Here is a 15467-nt window from a genome sequence, read left to right on the forward strand (position 1 = left end):
TTCCCTAGAACAACAGAATTGCTTGTTTCCCTACTTTATATAGATTTGCAAGCCAATATTTTATGGACTGAAAAGGCCAAAAGTTCTGAAGAATGAGTATTTCCCTTCCTTTGATTAACAAATCAATTACTCCAACAGTGCCCATTTTCTGCTCAAGTTACCAAAAATGATATAGGGTATAGCCTGCTCTTGATTTTTCTTTCTTAAAGGTTTTCAAAACAGTCCAAGAAGTCACAGTAAACAAAAGTTTCAATATGTTGGTACAGCAAAAAACTGCACCAATAAAATAACATCTTCTGATGGCCTCCAGATGCAAATTTATAATCTTTGTCACAGAAAACCATGTCTGAAGAATGACACTAGTTTAAACTTGGATCTGAACTCCTCAGTCCTCTTTTTAATAACTATTGTTTTAGACCCCCATTGTTGGAAGCCAATGGCAGCAGATACAGGACAGGTACTCTGGATTTCTGAGGAGCATTTGTCATTTCTGTAATTCAGACACAGAATGGTGTTACTAATCTCCACATCCACCATCCAGGACTGGGCCTTTACTCTGGAGCTGCATTTATCTCACTTTTGAGAGATTACCTGGATAATACAAACCGTTTTTCCCTTTCCAGATTAACAGCTGGAATATCATCTTTTGGCATTATTTATAGTGCTCATGTCTTCTCAAATTTATAGAAAACACTTCAGTTTGACATGAAGAAAAACAAAGAAACAGCTGCAATCTTCACTGGTTAACTTTTATTCAGTATTTTCTGAAATAAGCAAGAATTTAAGACGCCCATAAGCGATCAAATACAGCCACAAAAACCCCATACTGATCCTAAATAAGAAGCACTATGAGAAATACACAATATTTCATGAAACAATACTGTACATCAACAACCTTTAGGAAACAAACAACTCAAACCATATGCTTAGTTTACTCACAATATAAAAAACTTTAACCTTTAAAGAAAAATATAGATTCAGTCCAATTGTAGGATCCAATCCCATATCCAGTGAAGCCAATGGAAGTTTTGTCATTGATTTCAGTGTTTAGAGGATCATGCCCTTACTTTGCCTCAAGAGGCACTTTAATTATTATACAAGGCCTAGCCTGAATAACTATTACAAAAATGTCAAACATCAACTCAAGAGTATGTTTTAGCAATTTCAGGAAATAATGGAGGAATAGGTTATCTATCCATGCATGGAATAAGGCAAAAGCTAATTCATTCAGATTAGGAATAATAATTTTTACTAGTTTCTTTTTCACAACACAAACATTTTAGACTTTTTTAATTAATGGATATATTATATATCATATTATGCTTCACATTTTTCCTACCTCTACTGAGAAAGCTGGCACTGACATTTCATAAAGAACTCCTCATTAATTATTGTTTTCTGTTCTGTAACAACCACAAGAAACTCATCTGGGTTTAGTAATAGTGTCTACCAAGAAAAAAGCACACACTATCATAAGCTTATAGTTTATAGAGCTCAAGGTACATTAAAATGTAAATCATGAAGTTCACAAATTCTGTTTTAAAATATTTTTCCAAACTAAAAGCTGCAGAAAATTGGTTCTTAAATATTCTACAGAAAATTCTGAAGCATCTAATGGTTTGAATTACTTACGCTTTCTTCTTAAAAATATTTAAATTAGGTTAGTAGCCCATCCTTTTGAAAAATAATCCAAAAAAGATACACTAGATTACAAATCTTTTGTCTTAATCAGTGTAACCAAAGGTTTGTCATCTGGGCTGTAATCTTCATAAGCAATGGGGGTTGCATCATACATTGCAGGTCGAGATTTCTTGCCAAACCTGGAAATAAAAGAAAACTTTTGGTGACAAACAGAAATATGAGTAAGTTCAAAGCAACAATGCAGTGAGTTATGGCCTGTGATTAGAAACAAAGTCAGAGAGCTTAGACAAACTCTATATAAGAAAAGAAATCATAGGAAAATGAGGCAAAAATAGTCAAGTATTTTTTTCTTATTGACCTGATACAGAGAAAACAGTACAGAAAACACAGAACCAGAATTATTTACGTAGTCATCCATACTGAGGATTTTTATGCACTTATTTACTGTATTAAACCCGTATTAATTTACATGGTGCACACTGGAAAGTGAAATCCAGAAATTCAGATTTTGAGGATAATATTTAGCCCAAACCAAAATTAACTTATTTAGTTCCAAGACTTTTATGCAGGTTCATGGTTTCCAGTTTCATTCTTGCCTGTTTTCAGTGATTCAGAATTGCAGACAAAACTTAAATGGCTGAAAGCATTATGATATATATATATGGTGAGAATTTCATTTTTCTAAGTACTTCAGCTGTCCATAAGGCTATACTAGATTCATTCCCATGCATAAATGTCTGCCTTCTTCTATAGGTTATTTATACAGACAGGTCACATTTGCTCATCCCCATCATGATGGATAAACCTGATTTTCTACGAATGAGATAAAATTTCAAGAACTGAATGAAGCAATCAAGCCATGTCATCTTCCTAAATCAGAGGCAGCACTGAATACTGAATCCCCCTTTTTCACCATCATTCTTAAGGGTTTAAAGGAAATAGAGCTTTGCAGAGATAGAAATGATGGTGAACATTCTCAGAGATTCTGACAGTAGAGAGCACATGGCTTGTTGCGCACAGTGAAGCAGGACAAAATCTCTTTTCTCCTTTAGGTCAGGGTTGACATGTGCCCCTAATCAGAAAAGGCTGGAAAAAGAGCACAGCACATGTGCAAGTTGTTTATGGTCTGGTTGAGCCACCGAGCTGCTCAACCACATTGCTTTGATCAGGTGGCTCAGAAGTCAGTCACTGCCCAAAGCAGCAAACAGAGTTATCACCAACCTCAGAGGTTTATGTTAAAGACAGAAGTGTTAAATGGGAACTCTGGCTGTGTATCTGTGGGGACTGCACAGCAGTGCTATGCTATCTAATTGATGACAAAGGAACACACAAAGCAATTATCAATATAATCTGCAAGAGGCAATGATTCAAGGGCTAATCAATAGTGAAAAGATGCAAGTTCCTGCTACAGACTGTAACTGATCAATTAAATGCCTGCTTTCAACAAAAGCACACACAAACAAGTGAATAAAGATTTTTTTTCCAGGGCAACCAAACATGATATTCTTCTAACAAAGAGTATACACTATGTGGGGACATCTCAATCCTGGGAAGCACTGAGTGTGGAAAAAGACTGGAGGCACACGATGGACAATCATTTTAACATCAGCTTCATTGCCATCCAGTGAACAATTATGTGCTTGGGTTGGTAAATATGTAGCAGCAGCACTGGGGAAGTTCTTCAGGCTCAACATTTAGCTTTGGCATGTCCATCCATGGGTGATGGTGGTGATGTTCCAATGTGTACATCAGACTTGCTGACCAGTGGATAACAATACACATCACAATGATAATCACAAAGTAAAGTACGTGAGATAACAATCAGAAAATATATTTTGCAATGAAGCATTGAACAGGAGAGACCTGTGTAGCTCCAGAGAAACTGAGGGTTCCATGACGATTCTAAGGACGGTGCACATTCATTGTAGCAATTCTTGGCAAAGGCAGCTCCGTGTGTGTGTGTGTAAGACAGACACTGCAAATCCTCTTCACATTTGGAATAGTCCTGCTCCTCTGCTTCCTTAGAACAAGATTTCAAGAGATGGCTAACTATAGAGAGTTATTGACCTCAACAACTCCACTCAAGTCGATTTTTGAGAACACTGGACAGCTGAACCCTGAGGAAATGGTGTCTCCTAACTTCTGTGGGACAGGCAGAAGTTCAGAATTTACCCAGAAACAGAATAAAGAAACTACATGATGCTACTCTGCTCAAAACCAGCAACTGGCAAAAGGAGTCCACAAATAAAATTTAAACAAGAGAAGTAAAAGAGAGAGACCAGAAGTTAAAAAAGGATAAAGCGTATTGAGAGGAGTAAGGGATTCTTTTGGCTTCCACAGGAGTAGAATGAGAAGATTTATTTCCTCTGCATTATTCAGACAAAAGGTCAGGTGTGCAAGTGGTATTGTGCCTTGCTTAAAATAATTGAGCTATAATCCTAGAGTTCCCAGAAAATTAACCCTGGCAGAGAATGTATATTAAGCAACTGGTAGGTGATGTGGACACCAGAGCACATGTGCACATGATCACACTTGTACAAAAAGAAAGCTGACAGAGATGTATGCCAGGAAATGGTAAGAAATGAGTGTGTGCTGATGCTGATCCGATTCAGAAAGCTTAGGACACCACAGTCTGACACAGCAACTCCACAGGAATGGGCAGAACGTGCAGCACAGAGAACGTGACAGGAGAACTTAGAGTCTGATGAACCAGACCCTTCAACCAACACAGAGACAGGACAGATCAGCGCGTGAAAATAAAAATTAAATAAACTACACTCTAAGTGGTGCATGAAGGCTGCTGATATCTGGGCAATCACAGAACTAACTGCAGCATCATCTGTCACCAGATAATTCATTAACTCAGTGTGAATGCTTTTCTAAAGTGAATAATTCTGTTTCAATAACAGATCTTGGTTCCATTTCAATGACATCTTATGGCTACCATAGCCTGTGGTCAACTATTTCATTACACTGTTCTCCTCCAGCTTTAAAATGTATAAATTTTAACATTAAAGGAATATTTCTTTACTGTCTGCATAATGAATGCTGAAGACAGCTGTGCTTCATCTGCTCAGAAAACTACCTAGCTCTGATCTGCCAATCCTAGGAACCTTCACTAGTAGTAGACATTTATTAGTAATGATCCTCGAGCACATTGGTTTTGTCTTACAGCAAGTACCTTGATAAGTAAAGAACAAATTATTAAAATAAAATCTAGAAAAAATATGCTGAGAAACATGAAAAAGTAATTTTAAAATAAATTATTGAATATGCAACAGGCATCCACATCCCCAGACACCTGCTGACTTTACCAGAAACCTTCCCTTTAAAGAAAATCTACTAATTTTTCCCTTGGCCTCCATTTTCCAAAATTACTAGCAAGTTTTGGTATCTAACTGTGAAAGGGAATTATTTTCAGAAAATGCTGAACTTCCTGTTATTTGAAAGTAGATTTCTTAGATTCATCAATTCTGAAAATTCAGACCTTTATATATTTAGGTTTAAAATTTGTGCAAAAATAACTATAAAAGTTTTGCTCCTTTTCCTGGATTGAAATTACCAAAACAGTGGTTTATATCTTTATGAACACAAACTATGCACAACAATCTCCACAATAAATCGCCATGAATTACCTGACTTGGCAGCTCTATCTTAGATTTTTAAATGGCATCACATTCTTGGAGGCACTGAAAATTATTTGGAATGAAAACATTTCTTTTCATTTGCATTAAGTAGAAATACCTTTTACAAGATAGGGAAACCCTCGATGGACAATAATGTAATTTCTAACTACATAATATGGATTTGAAAAGTCATCATTAATCTATCCCAGTCTAAGAACTTTTTTGAAGTTGGAACACTTTGAAGAGCTACTACCCAAAGCTGTGATGTGATTAACTGAGCCTGGGGGAATGCTCCACCAGCTTCAGATAATTTTGATTACTTCAGCAGTGATACAATTTAACCTATTTCATCTTCACTTCAGAAAATTAATTACCAGCAATCACCAACCAATATGCACGTATTTCTCCATGTCAGTGCACAGGGACATGTCTCCCTCAGTTGTTTTAAGAGCATTTTAATGGTAACACATATGAATATTCTGTTGGAATTTGAAGTGGTCTTGACAAATTGAAGAAATGGGAAAAAGAAACATCAAAAATGAAAGTTCTACCCTATTAAGAGAGATGTCAAACTCAGAAATCATACTGCCTAGGAAGCAAAATGACACAGAGGACCTTGGGATGCAGAAAAGGTCTAACAGGTCACAAAAGTATGTTATTTGTCATCAGAAAAAAAAAAAAGAAAGAAAGGAAAAAAACAAGCAAGTTTCTTTTCAAATGTATGAACAGGAATGCCACAAATAAGATGCAGGTAGTGATTACTCAGTTAATTTGATACACATATATCTTCAGGCAGAGGACTACTTCCAGCTTTAGGGACCCCCCTTCAAAAAAAAAAAAAAAAAAAAAAAAAAAGAAGAGAAAGACAAAAAGACAATCTGGAGTGTGTCCCAAGATAATAAAGAAGCTGACATGATCTGGGAGGAGATACTGAAAGAATGGGTTAGTTAAATCTAGGAAACAGAAAAGTTGTTTTGCTTTGTTTGTTTTTATCATAAAAGAGAAGAGGGGGAGGGCTCAGCACCTGATACACAAGTGATATGAACAGTGATAAATTGTCCTTCATGACAGCCTGAAGAGCAGTAAGAAAGAAGCAGCCAGATTAATAGCAAAGAAAATCCAGGTTAGATTTTAGGAAAGCCCTTTCTAAATCTACCCAACCCCACTGGAAGTTTTTAAACACAACTGTTTGCAGGGAGTGGCCTAGGGTGACTTTATGATGCTTGCATCCCCAGTTGTCTGTTCTGTTTATGGTGGACATTAAGTTCTGCACCTTTAGGCCTGGTTCTGAGAGCAAAGGAGGAGAAAAAGCAGCGTGCAGTTTGTTTGCAGAAGCTGCCCTTGCTGCCTGCATCCTTCCCACAGACAGCGCTGCCTGCAGCAGGGACAGTGGGAGAGGCTCTCCTTTGCTTTAGTTCGTTTTTAGCAGCTCAGGCAGGGAAGTTCCCTGGACTGTGGCTTTTCTTTCTCTTGGAACTCATCAGCCTGCTCTGGACTGAAAACCAGAAAACCACGAGGAGCTCACCCCTGTGGGCTGCCAGGGCCCAGGATGGCATTTTCCAGTGCAAGAGGGGCTGGTAAGGGACTGAGTGAGCCCCATGACAAGCACTGTGTGAATCTGCCTTCTCTTCAGAACAGCGAGAGATTTATTGTTTAACATTATTCATTTATTATGCTTGTGAATACTTTGCTCGTTAAATAAATAAACAGGGTTTTTTCCACTTTTCTCCAAGGAAATCTTTTCCTGAACCAGCTGGGGGAGGGGCCACTTGAATCTGCTTTCTAGAGGGACCCCTTTGGAAGTTTAATCCCAAATTTGCCCTAAACCAGGACAGGGAGCTAGGTATATTTAATGCCATATTAGTGCCATGGCTTACACTTGAGCTCCTAAATCCCTTCCACTTCTACTTTTGTATTATTCTGGCACTCAGTGCCCTGCCTTGCAAGTGCTTCATTAAATTTCAAAGTAAAAAATTACTGTCTCTAGGAAAGCAAGTAAGAAAGGCAAATAGGAGCACAAAAATGAGTGATGTGAAGAAATTCTCACTGAATAATCTTGTAAATTAGTCACAAAAATCAATGTGCCTTTCCTATCTGAATTACATGTGTGTAGCAGTTAAGAATCTTTACATCCCTAACAGAAGATCTGACAGGCTAAGAACTCTGCATCTGTCCCACTTCACCAGTTACACCTAATAAAGTCAGAATACCTCTGTTTTCAGGGAGTTTTGCTGTATTGTCACACTTCAGCTGAGGACAGTAGGCAGTGCTGGTGTTCTCCCAGCTGAGCAGCCCGTTTGCTCTGCCAACAGCACCTGGGTGCCCTGTGCATGGACTGCAGTGACACATCAGGACAGACCCCTGGGACACCACGGCCCCAGCACAAACCTGGCGTGCCGGATGGAGGCGATGGCGCTGCTGAATTCACTGTCGATGCTCCTGCAGTTGTAGAACTCCTCGTAGGCTGGCCTGGAGGAGCCCTGGTACTCGATGCGGCTGATGCGGCAGATGCCCACGATCAGGATGATCAGCATCAGCACAAAGGCCACGCACAGCGCTCCGATGATGATGTAGAGAGAGTGACGGGGCATATTCGTTAGGCTCTCTGCCATGTGCCCAGACTTCCACTGCAGATCTGCCAAGAAGAAATAAAAGGTTATCATTAATTAATGATTTATTTCCATCCTGCTGAAAAGAACTACTTTATTACATTAATTTTCAATATTTCTGACATTTGAAGCTATGGAGACAGGTAGTTTGAACTTTCCCAGGCTCTGTTACCAATACACCATCAGGCCTAACATGCTACAAATTTGAACAGCACTATGTTGAAACCTTCACCCACTTTTTTCTGTTGATTTTTAAGGTCATCTAGGAAGACCTACCTAATTTGATCCCCTGTATAACCCAAGAGAAAATCATCGAGTTATTCTTGCATTACGTTATTTTGTAGGACAGGCACTCTAAAGGCAGGCAAGTTTTATGCAAAAGCTTCTAGGAACCAATCAGTCCTCTGTGCAGTTTGTTCTAACAGTGAAGCCTTCCACTAAAATGTGTTGTTTAACATGCACTAAACACACTTGGTTTTTAATCTGAAACACAGACTTTCTTAGGCCTATCTCCACCAGACTGCAGAGACTTCAGCATTTCAAGGACAAAAAGGACACCTCATAAGGTCCTACAGCAGAGAGCCCACTGGAGTCTTTCCCTAAGCGTAATTTCCCCGAGATTCTCAAAACAGACCTTAAAGTAAAGCCAATGTGGAAGAGGCTTCTTGTATTTATGTATTCCAGATCTTCTGTATAAATATTCTTGATCCCCAAAATATATCTATGCCAAGCAGATTTTCTATCAGTTGTCTATATCTCCAGATCTGTTTCTCTCTAGCATGGGTCAGAATATTTCAAATTAACCTGTACTTCCCTCCAGGGTTCATTTTCGGCAGTCTTTTAAGCCTATGGTGTCATATTATTTCAAAACAGGAACAGACTTGAATCATCCTGACTACAGAAATGTAGCACTCTGCAAAAGCTATTTCCAGTAGGTGCCTGTTCCTTTTTCAAATGTACTTCTGCTTTGCACTGATTTAGAAACTCCCTTTACTCAATCACAAGCAGTCTGGGAGCAGGGCTTGCAAGCATATGCTTTGGGAGGTTAAGATATTCTCAGAAGCCACCTCTCAAGGATGCTGATGATGGCAGATAATTCAAGCACCTGAGCTGAAATCTCCATTTTAGTGATATCTGTGGATAACATCACGATCTACAGTAGAAATACAGGGAATGTACAAGGAAAAAAAGAAATCCGTTTTGGAGGGAGGTGGTGAGCAAGCCCGAAGCTGTAGCATGTGGGATTCAGCTGGGCAGAGTGTGGAGAAATGGCTGCTCATTGTCACAATAGTGAAGGTTGTCCTGGAGCACCTCCCAGCTGGGGGGTGCTCAGACATTGCCCACAAATGTGAGCTGAGTAAGGACTGGCTGTTTGTGTCCCTCATCTTCTTCAGAGGTCAGTAAAGTTTGATCAGCCCGAATTATTCAGTGATTTCATGTTCCTAAAGCGCTGTTCCTGCAGTTTGCCCAGTCAGGATATGAGGGAGGGAATACAGCTGTGCTCTGTGCACTTTGGGATGGGCTTCTATTTCTGTTCTGCAGCACATTTGTCACACGCAGTGGTTTCTGTCAGGCTGTCAGACTAGGCTGAATTCAGATCTAATGTGTGCAGATATATGGCAAGACACTTCTGATTTAGATTCCATGTCTTCCATCTCTGGAGGACAAAGATGAGAAAAAATTTCTTCCCTTTTTCCTCACTGGATCAAAATATAAAGATTAACAGCTTATGCTCCAGAGATTAGAAACTGCATATGACAGCTCAAAATCACAGTGTTATTAGTTGTTATATTAATGTTCATAAAATTAATTAAGAATAAGCTTTCAATGCACACCATGGTCTGTACTAGAAATTTTTCGTAATGTTAGTTTTCAAGTAACCACATGGTTTAGCATACCTCAGTAACTGCATTAATAATTACAAAAGTGGCAAAGGTAATGATATTAACAAATAACCAGCAGGCATTAGAGAATTCATATGAGACATTTGGAAGCATTTTTACAGTGAATGCTCCATTAAATTTTTAGGCAAATGCATTTCATGTTGAAAGGAAGAATATCCTCTTTATAATTAAGACCAATTTGATCCTATTTAATTGGAATTGCTAGTACTGATAAGCACCATAAGATGATATTAAAATATCACGATTCATCCAGGCAACATACATCTTGTCTCATTTGTTGTATATACAGCACTTGGAAATTAAAAAGAACAGTCTGACAAGGAGATAACCCTGAAATCCTGTTAGGGTAGTCACTTCAAGCATTTAACCAGCTGGTGAAAAGTGGGGAACTATAAATAGGGTGGTTCTACAAAAAAGATTAAGTACCAACAGCCTCCTTCACGGCCAGTAACAGAAAATCACAAAGGGTAAAATGTGATCTGTTTAGTCAAATGACACCCAAGCACCAGTTTCTTGATAAACCTGACTCTGAGTCTTTTTGTAGCATTCAGAGGGATGATCCAATACAAAGTCAGTATGCAATGTTTAAATTTAATTTCTATCATAATATTAACCATTGTGTACAAACTGCTGGAAGAATATAATAAATATGGCAAAGAGAACTGCAAAGATGAACAGAAACACATTAACTAATAGACTCAAACTTTAGAGTTCAAAGAAATCCACTGCACCATTGTCACAACTCCAGTGAGTTCAGAGGTGCTGCACTTGTTTGTAAAAGAGCTGGATATGGCCTTTCTAGAAATGATTAGAATTAAGTTTCCATCAGATTGTTAATTCACAGCTCAGGGAAAAACAGTGAGTTACAAACATCTTCACATGGCTACATGGACCTGTAGAAGAAAAATCTGCATATCAAATACTTTTAAATTCTTTCTGCAAAGTGATTTCTTCAAAACTCAACCCCTCTTTGTTTGCATAATCCTTTACATACATGTTAAAATGTGAGTTCTTTAGGAAAGATTCCCCAGCTTTGCACATAAGGTACTGCACTGGTTAGAGAGGCTGCATGTCCATGGTTATCTGGTTTGGGGTAGCATAACATAACAGCACACACTTTTACCTTGATGATGTGGCAAAGTGACTTTTATACAACGAAATATCAGACATTTGCTGAAATGAAGGTTATTGGAAAAAAGAGTGGTAACCCTCAAATTTTAAATGTATTTGTTCTTTAAAATGTGTCTTTTTGTGGCTATAAGATTTTTTTCCTGTTTTCACTCAAGACCAGTCCGAACCAGAATTTTTTACACTGTATTTTTATATCTTTTCTATTATTTTACACTTCAACTCCATTAGCTATTGCCATGTGTTGGATAAAAAACTCAGTAATTTCAACACCTTCAGTTGAAAATAATTGCCATGAACAAGGCAAGGTTGAGTATTTCTGGTTGAGAATCAGCCTTGGGTGCCACTAATGCCAGTTAACATTCAGGTAGTTCCCTGCTTTCTGTCAATGGCAGTCACGAGATAAAAGAACTTGCATCCCCTCAAACAGGGGAAAGAAGAAATAACTGAGTAGCTGGACAGCAGGAGAGGCTCCTTCCACCCTCTCTTCTGCTTCTCTCCTTTTTCTATATGTTTCCATGCACTTAGCTGTGTATCTGTGGTGCAAACAGCCAAACTCTGAGTGACAAGAGCACGACAGCCAGAGCACTGCAGAACGTGTACCGCTGAATTCCTGGAGCACATCTGCAGGCTCAGAAAGCATGCAAGCCTTCATTTCCCTTTGGCATTCCATAACATAACAGAAAGGTAATTGTTACTTCATCAAGGGACTCCAGGAAATGCGTTTCCAGGATGATTGTTGCTTTCTCCAAGAACTAAACCCATCTCTCTGTCAGCCAACTACTTAATAGCAAAGGCAGGCAGAATTACACTGCCTTGCTGATCAACCTGGACATGCATATTGCAGGTGTCACCAACATCAGCCTTGTCAGGAAAAGCTCATCTGAGCATATTTTAGCTCCAGCCATGTGGCACACAGACAGCACACAGTGTTGTGCTCCCAGTGTCTGCTGGCTCTGCACCACCCAGGGAGGTGTGTGAGCCATTCACAGAGACAACAAAAAAGGCAGGGCTGCCACCATCTCTGGGCTAGCTGGCAGTGGTGTTCTGCAGTCTTTGCTTACACTAGAAAGCTCTGAAACTCAATGTACTGGGTTAAAGTAAGGACTAACATCAAGGACATCGAGAGTAGAATCAATCTGAAAAAAGCAGTCGATATGTTTAGGTAAAGTTTAAATAAAAGAGAGTGAAAAACAGAAGGGTCGCATGCTCCTTGTGCAAATGAGATATAGAAGATATTTTTTAATCCATTCTTTGTGTTTGTTTTATTAATCTATCATCTATCCCTGCAACTTTAACTGTGCTAACAAACCTGTGTATCTGTGTATTGACTCAAAGGGATCTATGACCACAGTACCCAAGCATTCAAGCAATTAAATACACAGCTGAATTCTCTAGCAAAGACAACATCTCTAGCTCAAGAACAGAACATCAGGGAAATACAAAGCAGGTCTGTGAACTGCAGAACTAATGAAGCCTAATTTCCATTTTAACTCTTCCACCATTGGGCTTCATACTTTCTGCTTCTCCTCGACTCTCCACTGTGCCATAAGAATGCCCTTACAGTGAGGCATCTCTCTGAACCTATCCCTTACAGTGGAACCTCTCTTAAGTCTTACTGAATGCCTTGGAAATGTTTTGTCTTGGAGCCCTTCTTTCTAACAAATTAGGTGGAAATCAGCCTATGGCTGGAAAAGTTATTCCTGAAAAAGTTGGTAAATGCCTGCACACAAATTGCAGCACAATTACACAGAACCAGGTTCCTTAGGTAAGCAAATTCCAGCTGTTCTGCTGAAACATCACTAGAGATGCAGGTGCTCAGAAGTCAGTACAAACCCATTAGGACAGTGCTTGCACTGCTACAGAACACACTTGACCCAAAGTGTGCAGGGAGGCTGTGAAACAGGAGCACAATTAAAAGGCAAACTGAGCACCCAGCTCTGAGACAGCTCTCTGACAATCTAGTCCAACACATCTCCAAGTAGGGTTCCCAGAGACAGAAGTTTTTCACTTTCAGGACCACTTTTGAAATGCTATGGCAAAAAATAAAATTAATTTACCATGATTTTGTTCATTTACATATGATTCAGAGTATTTGTGCAGATAGGTATTCGGAAATAGATAAAAATTTCCTTAATATAACTTACAATTTTTAGAAATGTTTAGAGAACTACAACACTTACGTATTTCACAGTTTGCACCGACCCATCCATGAGGACAATGGCAGGTGTAACCACCAGGCTGATCTATGCAAGTTCCAGCATGGTGACAGGGGTTGCTGTCACAGTCATTTACATCAATTTCACATTCTTCACCTTACATGGGAAAAAAAACCCAAAAACAAAACCAGAATTATGTATGGCAAGTGCATGACATAGCAAGTACATCCTCAGTCATTTGACTTCTCTCTTGCTGCAAAACACCTTATAGTGCAATACATCTTTATTCTCAGAACATCGAAAGGCTTCCACAAATGAGGCATTATCCCTCTTCAACCAGGTGAAAATAAAGCCTGGGGACTAAGGGACTTGACTAACCTCACACAGACTCTTTCTCCTTTCTCTAAATATAATTTACATCCCAAGAAAGTGTGGTATAACAACGACCATGGATATTCTGATATGCTATACATAATGTAGATAATCGGCGCCTGAGAAACTGACACTGTACAATGGAAAGCTAATCCTCTTCCAAAGAATGCCCTTTAATTAGAACAGATCAAAAAGCACAATTTGATCTACAAAGCAGCTATGAATGGGTTTACCTATTACTCTTACATTGGATATTACCTTACTAACAGAACATCAGATTGTAAATTATCTTGACATCAGATATTTGGATTACATTAATCACATCAGTCTAAAAATAAGGCCAAAAGATTAAATGAGTTTCTTACCAGTACTCTGAAAGTGTAAATTGATTCATAACAAGTACTTTAGGGCTTTTAGCAAATGCATATTAAGATAATGGAATAAGCTCTTTCTTGAGCACACAGTAACTAAAGTCACTGTTAAAAGATTTTCCAGTTTCAACAGTGTCCAATTAGTATATTGAGTTACCTGGAAATCTTCAAAATACTATTTTTAAAATGCAATCTAGTCTCAAGTAGTGAGGTCATAAGCCGTGCTAAGTAGCTGTTAGCTTTGTGAAGTCGCTTTAGTACCAGGCTTTTTTTTTTTTTGCTACAAAGTTCAAAGCAGATGTATATCAAAAATTTTTCATTCTCACTAGACTGCTCACAATACAGCAAACCCAAATTAATTCCTTTCCTGAAGAGACACGGTCTTACTTGGTATTTGTCTTCCTCTAAACACGGTGAACAATGACAACTAGATGTTCTGTGTAACTCAAATCACTTGCCTGCATATCCAGGTGCACAAACACATGTAGCATTTAGACCTTCGCTGTCACAAGTGCCACCGTTCTGGCAGTTGATGTTAACACAAGGATCTTTGTATAATTCACAGTGCCTTCCTGGAAAGAAAAAGTAATTGCCATTGACATGACTGATACTGGCAGCATGGAATCAGTACATAAGATAATTTGACTTCACCTGGATGAGTGTGCAGACTCCAAACCCGTCCTTCTGGGCTAATGATAACCACACACTAAAGCCGTGTAGTTTGTGCTGCCTAAACTTTTTACACATGTGCCTCTCTCTGCTCTTCCCACAGGCTGTGGGCCAGGAGAGGCAGGGAAATTCTGCTTAGAAGAGCTATTGGTGCTCTATGAAAAACCACAGAATGAAGCACAAACAGATCGGTTATCTAAAATTCTTCAGTAACATGTCAACAATAATTGTCATGACTAAGAATTTTATTTAATAACATACATAAGCATTCTGATGCCTCTCATTACCTGTTGCTGAAAATGAGGAGTATTACTAAGGTAATGAAAAAATTATTCAAATGTATAATTAAAAATAAATAGCTGGATGGCTCTACTTCATGCCACTATCTTCACTCTTTCATGCCCTGTGCAGGCCTTGTGAATCCAGCAGGTTTGCCTTGCAGAAGACAGTGCAAGCTGCACCTGGCATACAAAACATATAACACAGCATATTCCCACCTAGGGACAGGGAGAGAGACTGTAATGCCACTGCTGCACGCGTTATCTTCTTGGGGTCTGCTGTTCAGATAAAACTTCTTTATATATATATGTATTATGTATATACACATACTCACTACAGACCTGCCAAAATCGTTTTGCTGCCACTGGCAGTGTTGGCAGCAGCAGGCAGAGCACTCGTTGAGCATCCTACGGGTGAGGAGCAGCAGAGGCAGCAGCCCTCGGTACCTGCTGGCACAGGCTGCAGCCCTGAGAGCTCCTGTCCCTCTGCCAGCCTGGGCGTGGGGAGGCAGAGGGGGCACTGCAGGTGGCAGCTCTGGGGTGCCAGTGCCAAGACTGAGGTCTCTGACAGTCCACATCACATCTTGAGCCCCGAGTCCATTCACTGGTGCCACTGAACACCTCAGGTACTGGGATGAGGGGAGCTCGGTGATCAGCAAAAGCTGCTGACAGGTCCAGGTGCCCTGCTCCCATTCACAGCACACTGTGCT

At 39.3% G+C, this 15467-nt stretch overlaps 1 protein-coding gene across 1 annotated transcript in view; it reads right to left on the minus strand.

Moving 5' to 3' along the window:
* Positions 1–735: 735 nt before the first annotated feature.
* The window catches only part of DNER (delta/notch like EGF repeat containing), a 115976-nt gene continuing 101244 nt past the window's right edge, over positions 736–15467 (minus strand). Inside the window, exons 10-13 of the mRNA XM_063408390.1 lie at positions 14269–14382; positions 13092–13223; positions 7656–7902; positions 736–1820 (exon numbers count right to left, since the gene is read on the minus strand). Coding sequence (XP_063264460.1) covers positions 1709–1820; positions 7656–7902; positions 13092–13223; positions 14269–14382 — 605 coding nt within the window. The 3' untranslated portion in view covers positions 736–1708. The remainder of the gene's footprint in view (positions 1821–7655; positions 7903–13091; positions 13224–14268; positions 14383–15467) is intronic.

Source organism: Prinia subflava, chromosome 11, assembly GCF_021018805.1.
Source record: "Prinia subflava isolate CZ2003 ecotype Zambia chromosome 11, Cam_Psub_1.2, whole genome shotgun sequence".
NCBI classification, from domain to species: domain Eukaryota; kingdom Metazoa; phylum Chordata; class Aves; order Passeriformes; family Cisticolidae; genus Prinia; species Prinia subflava.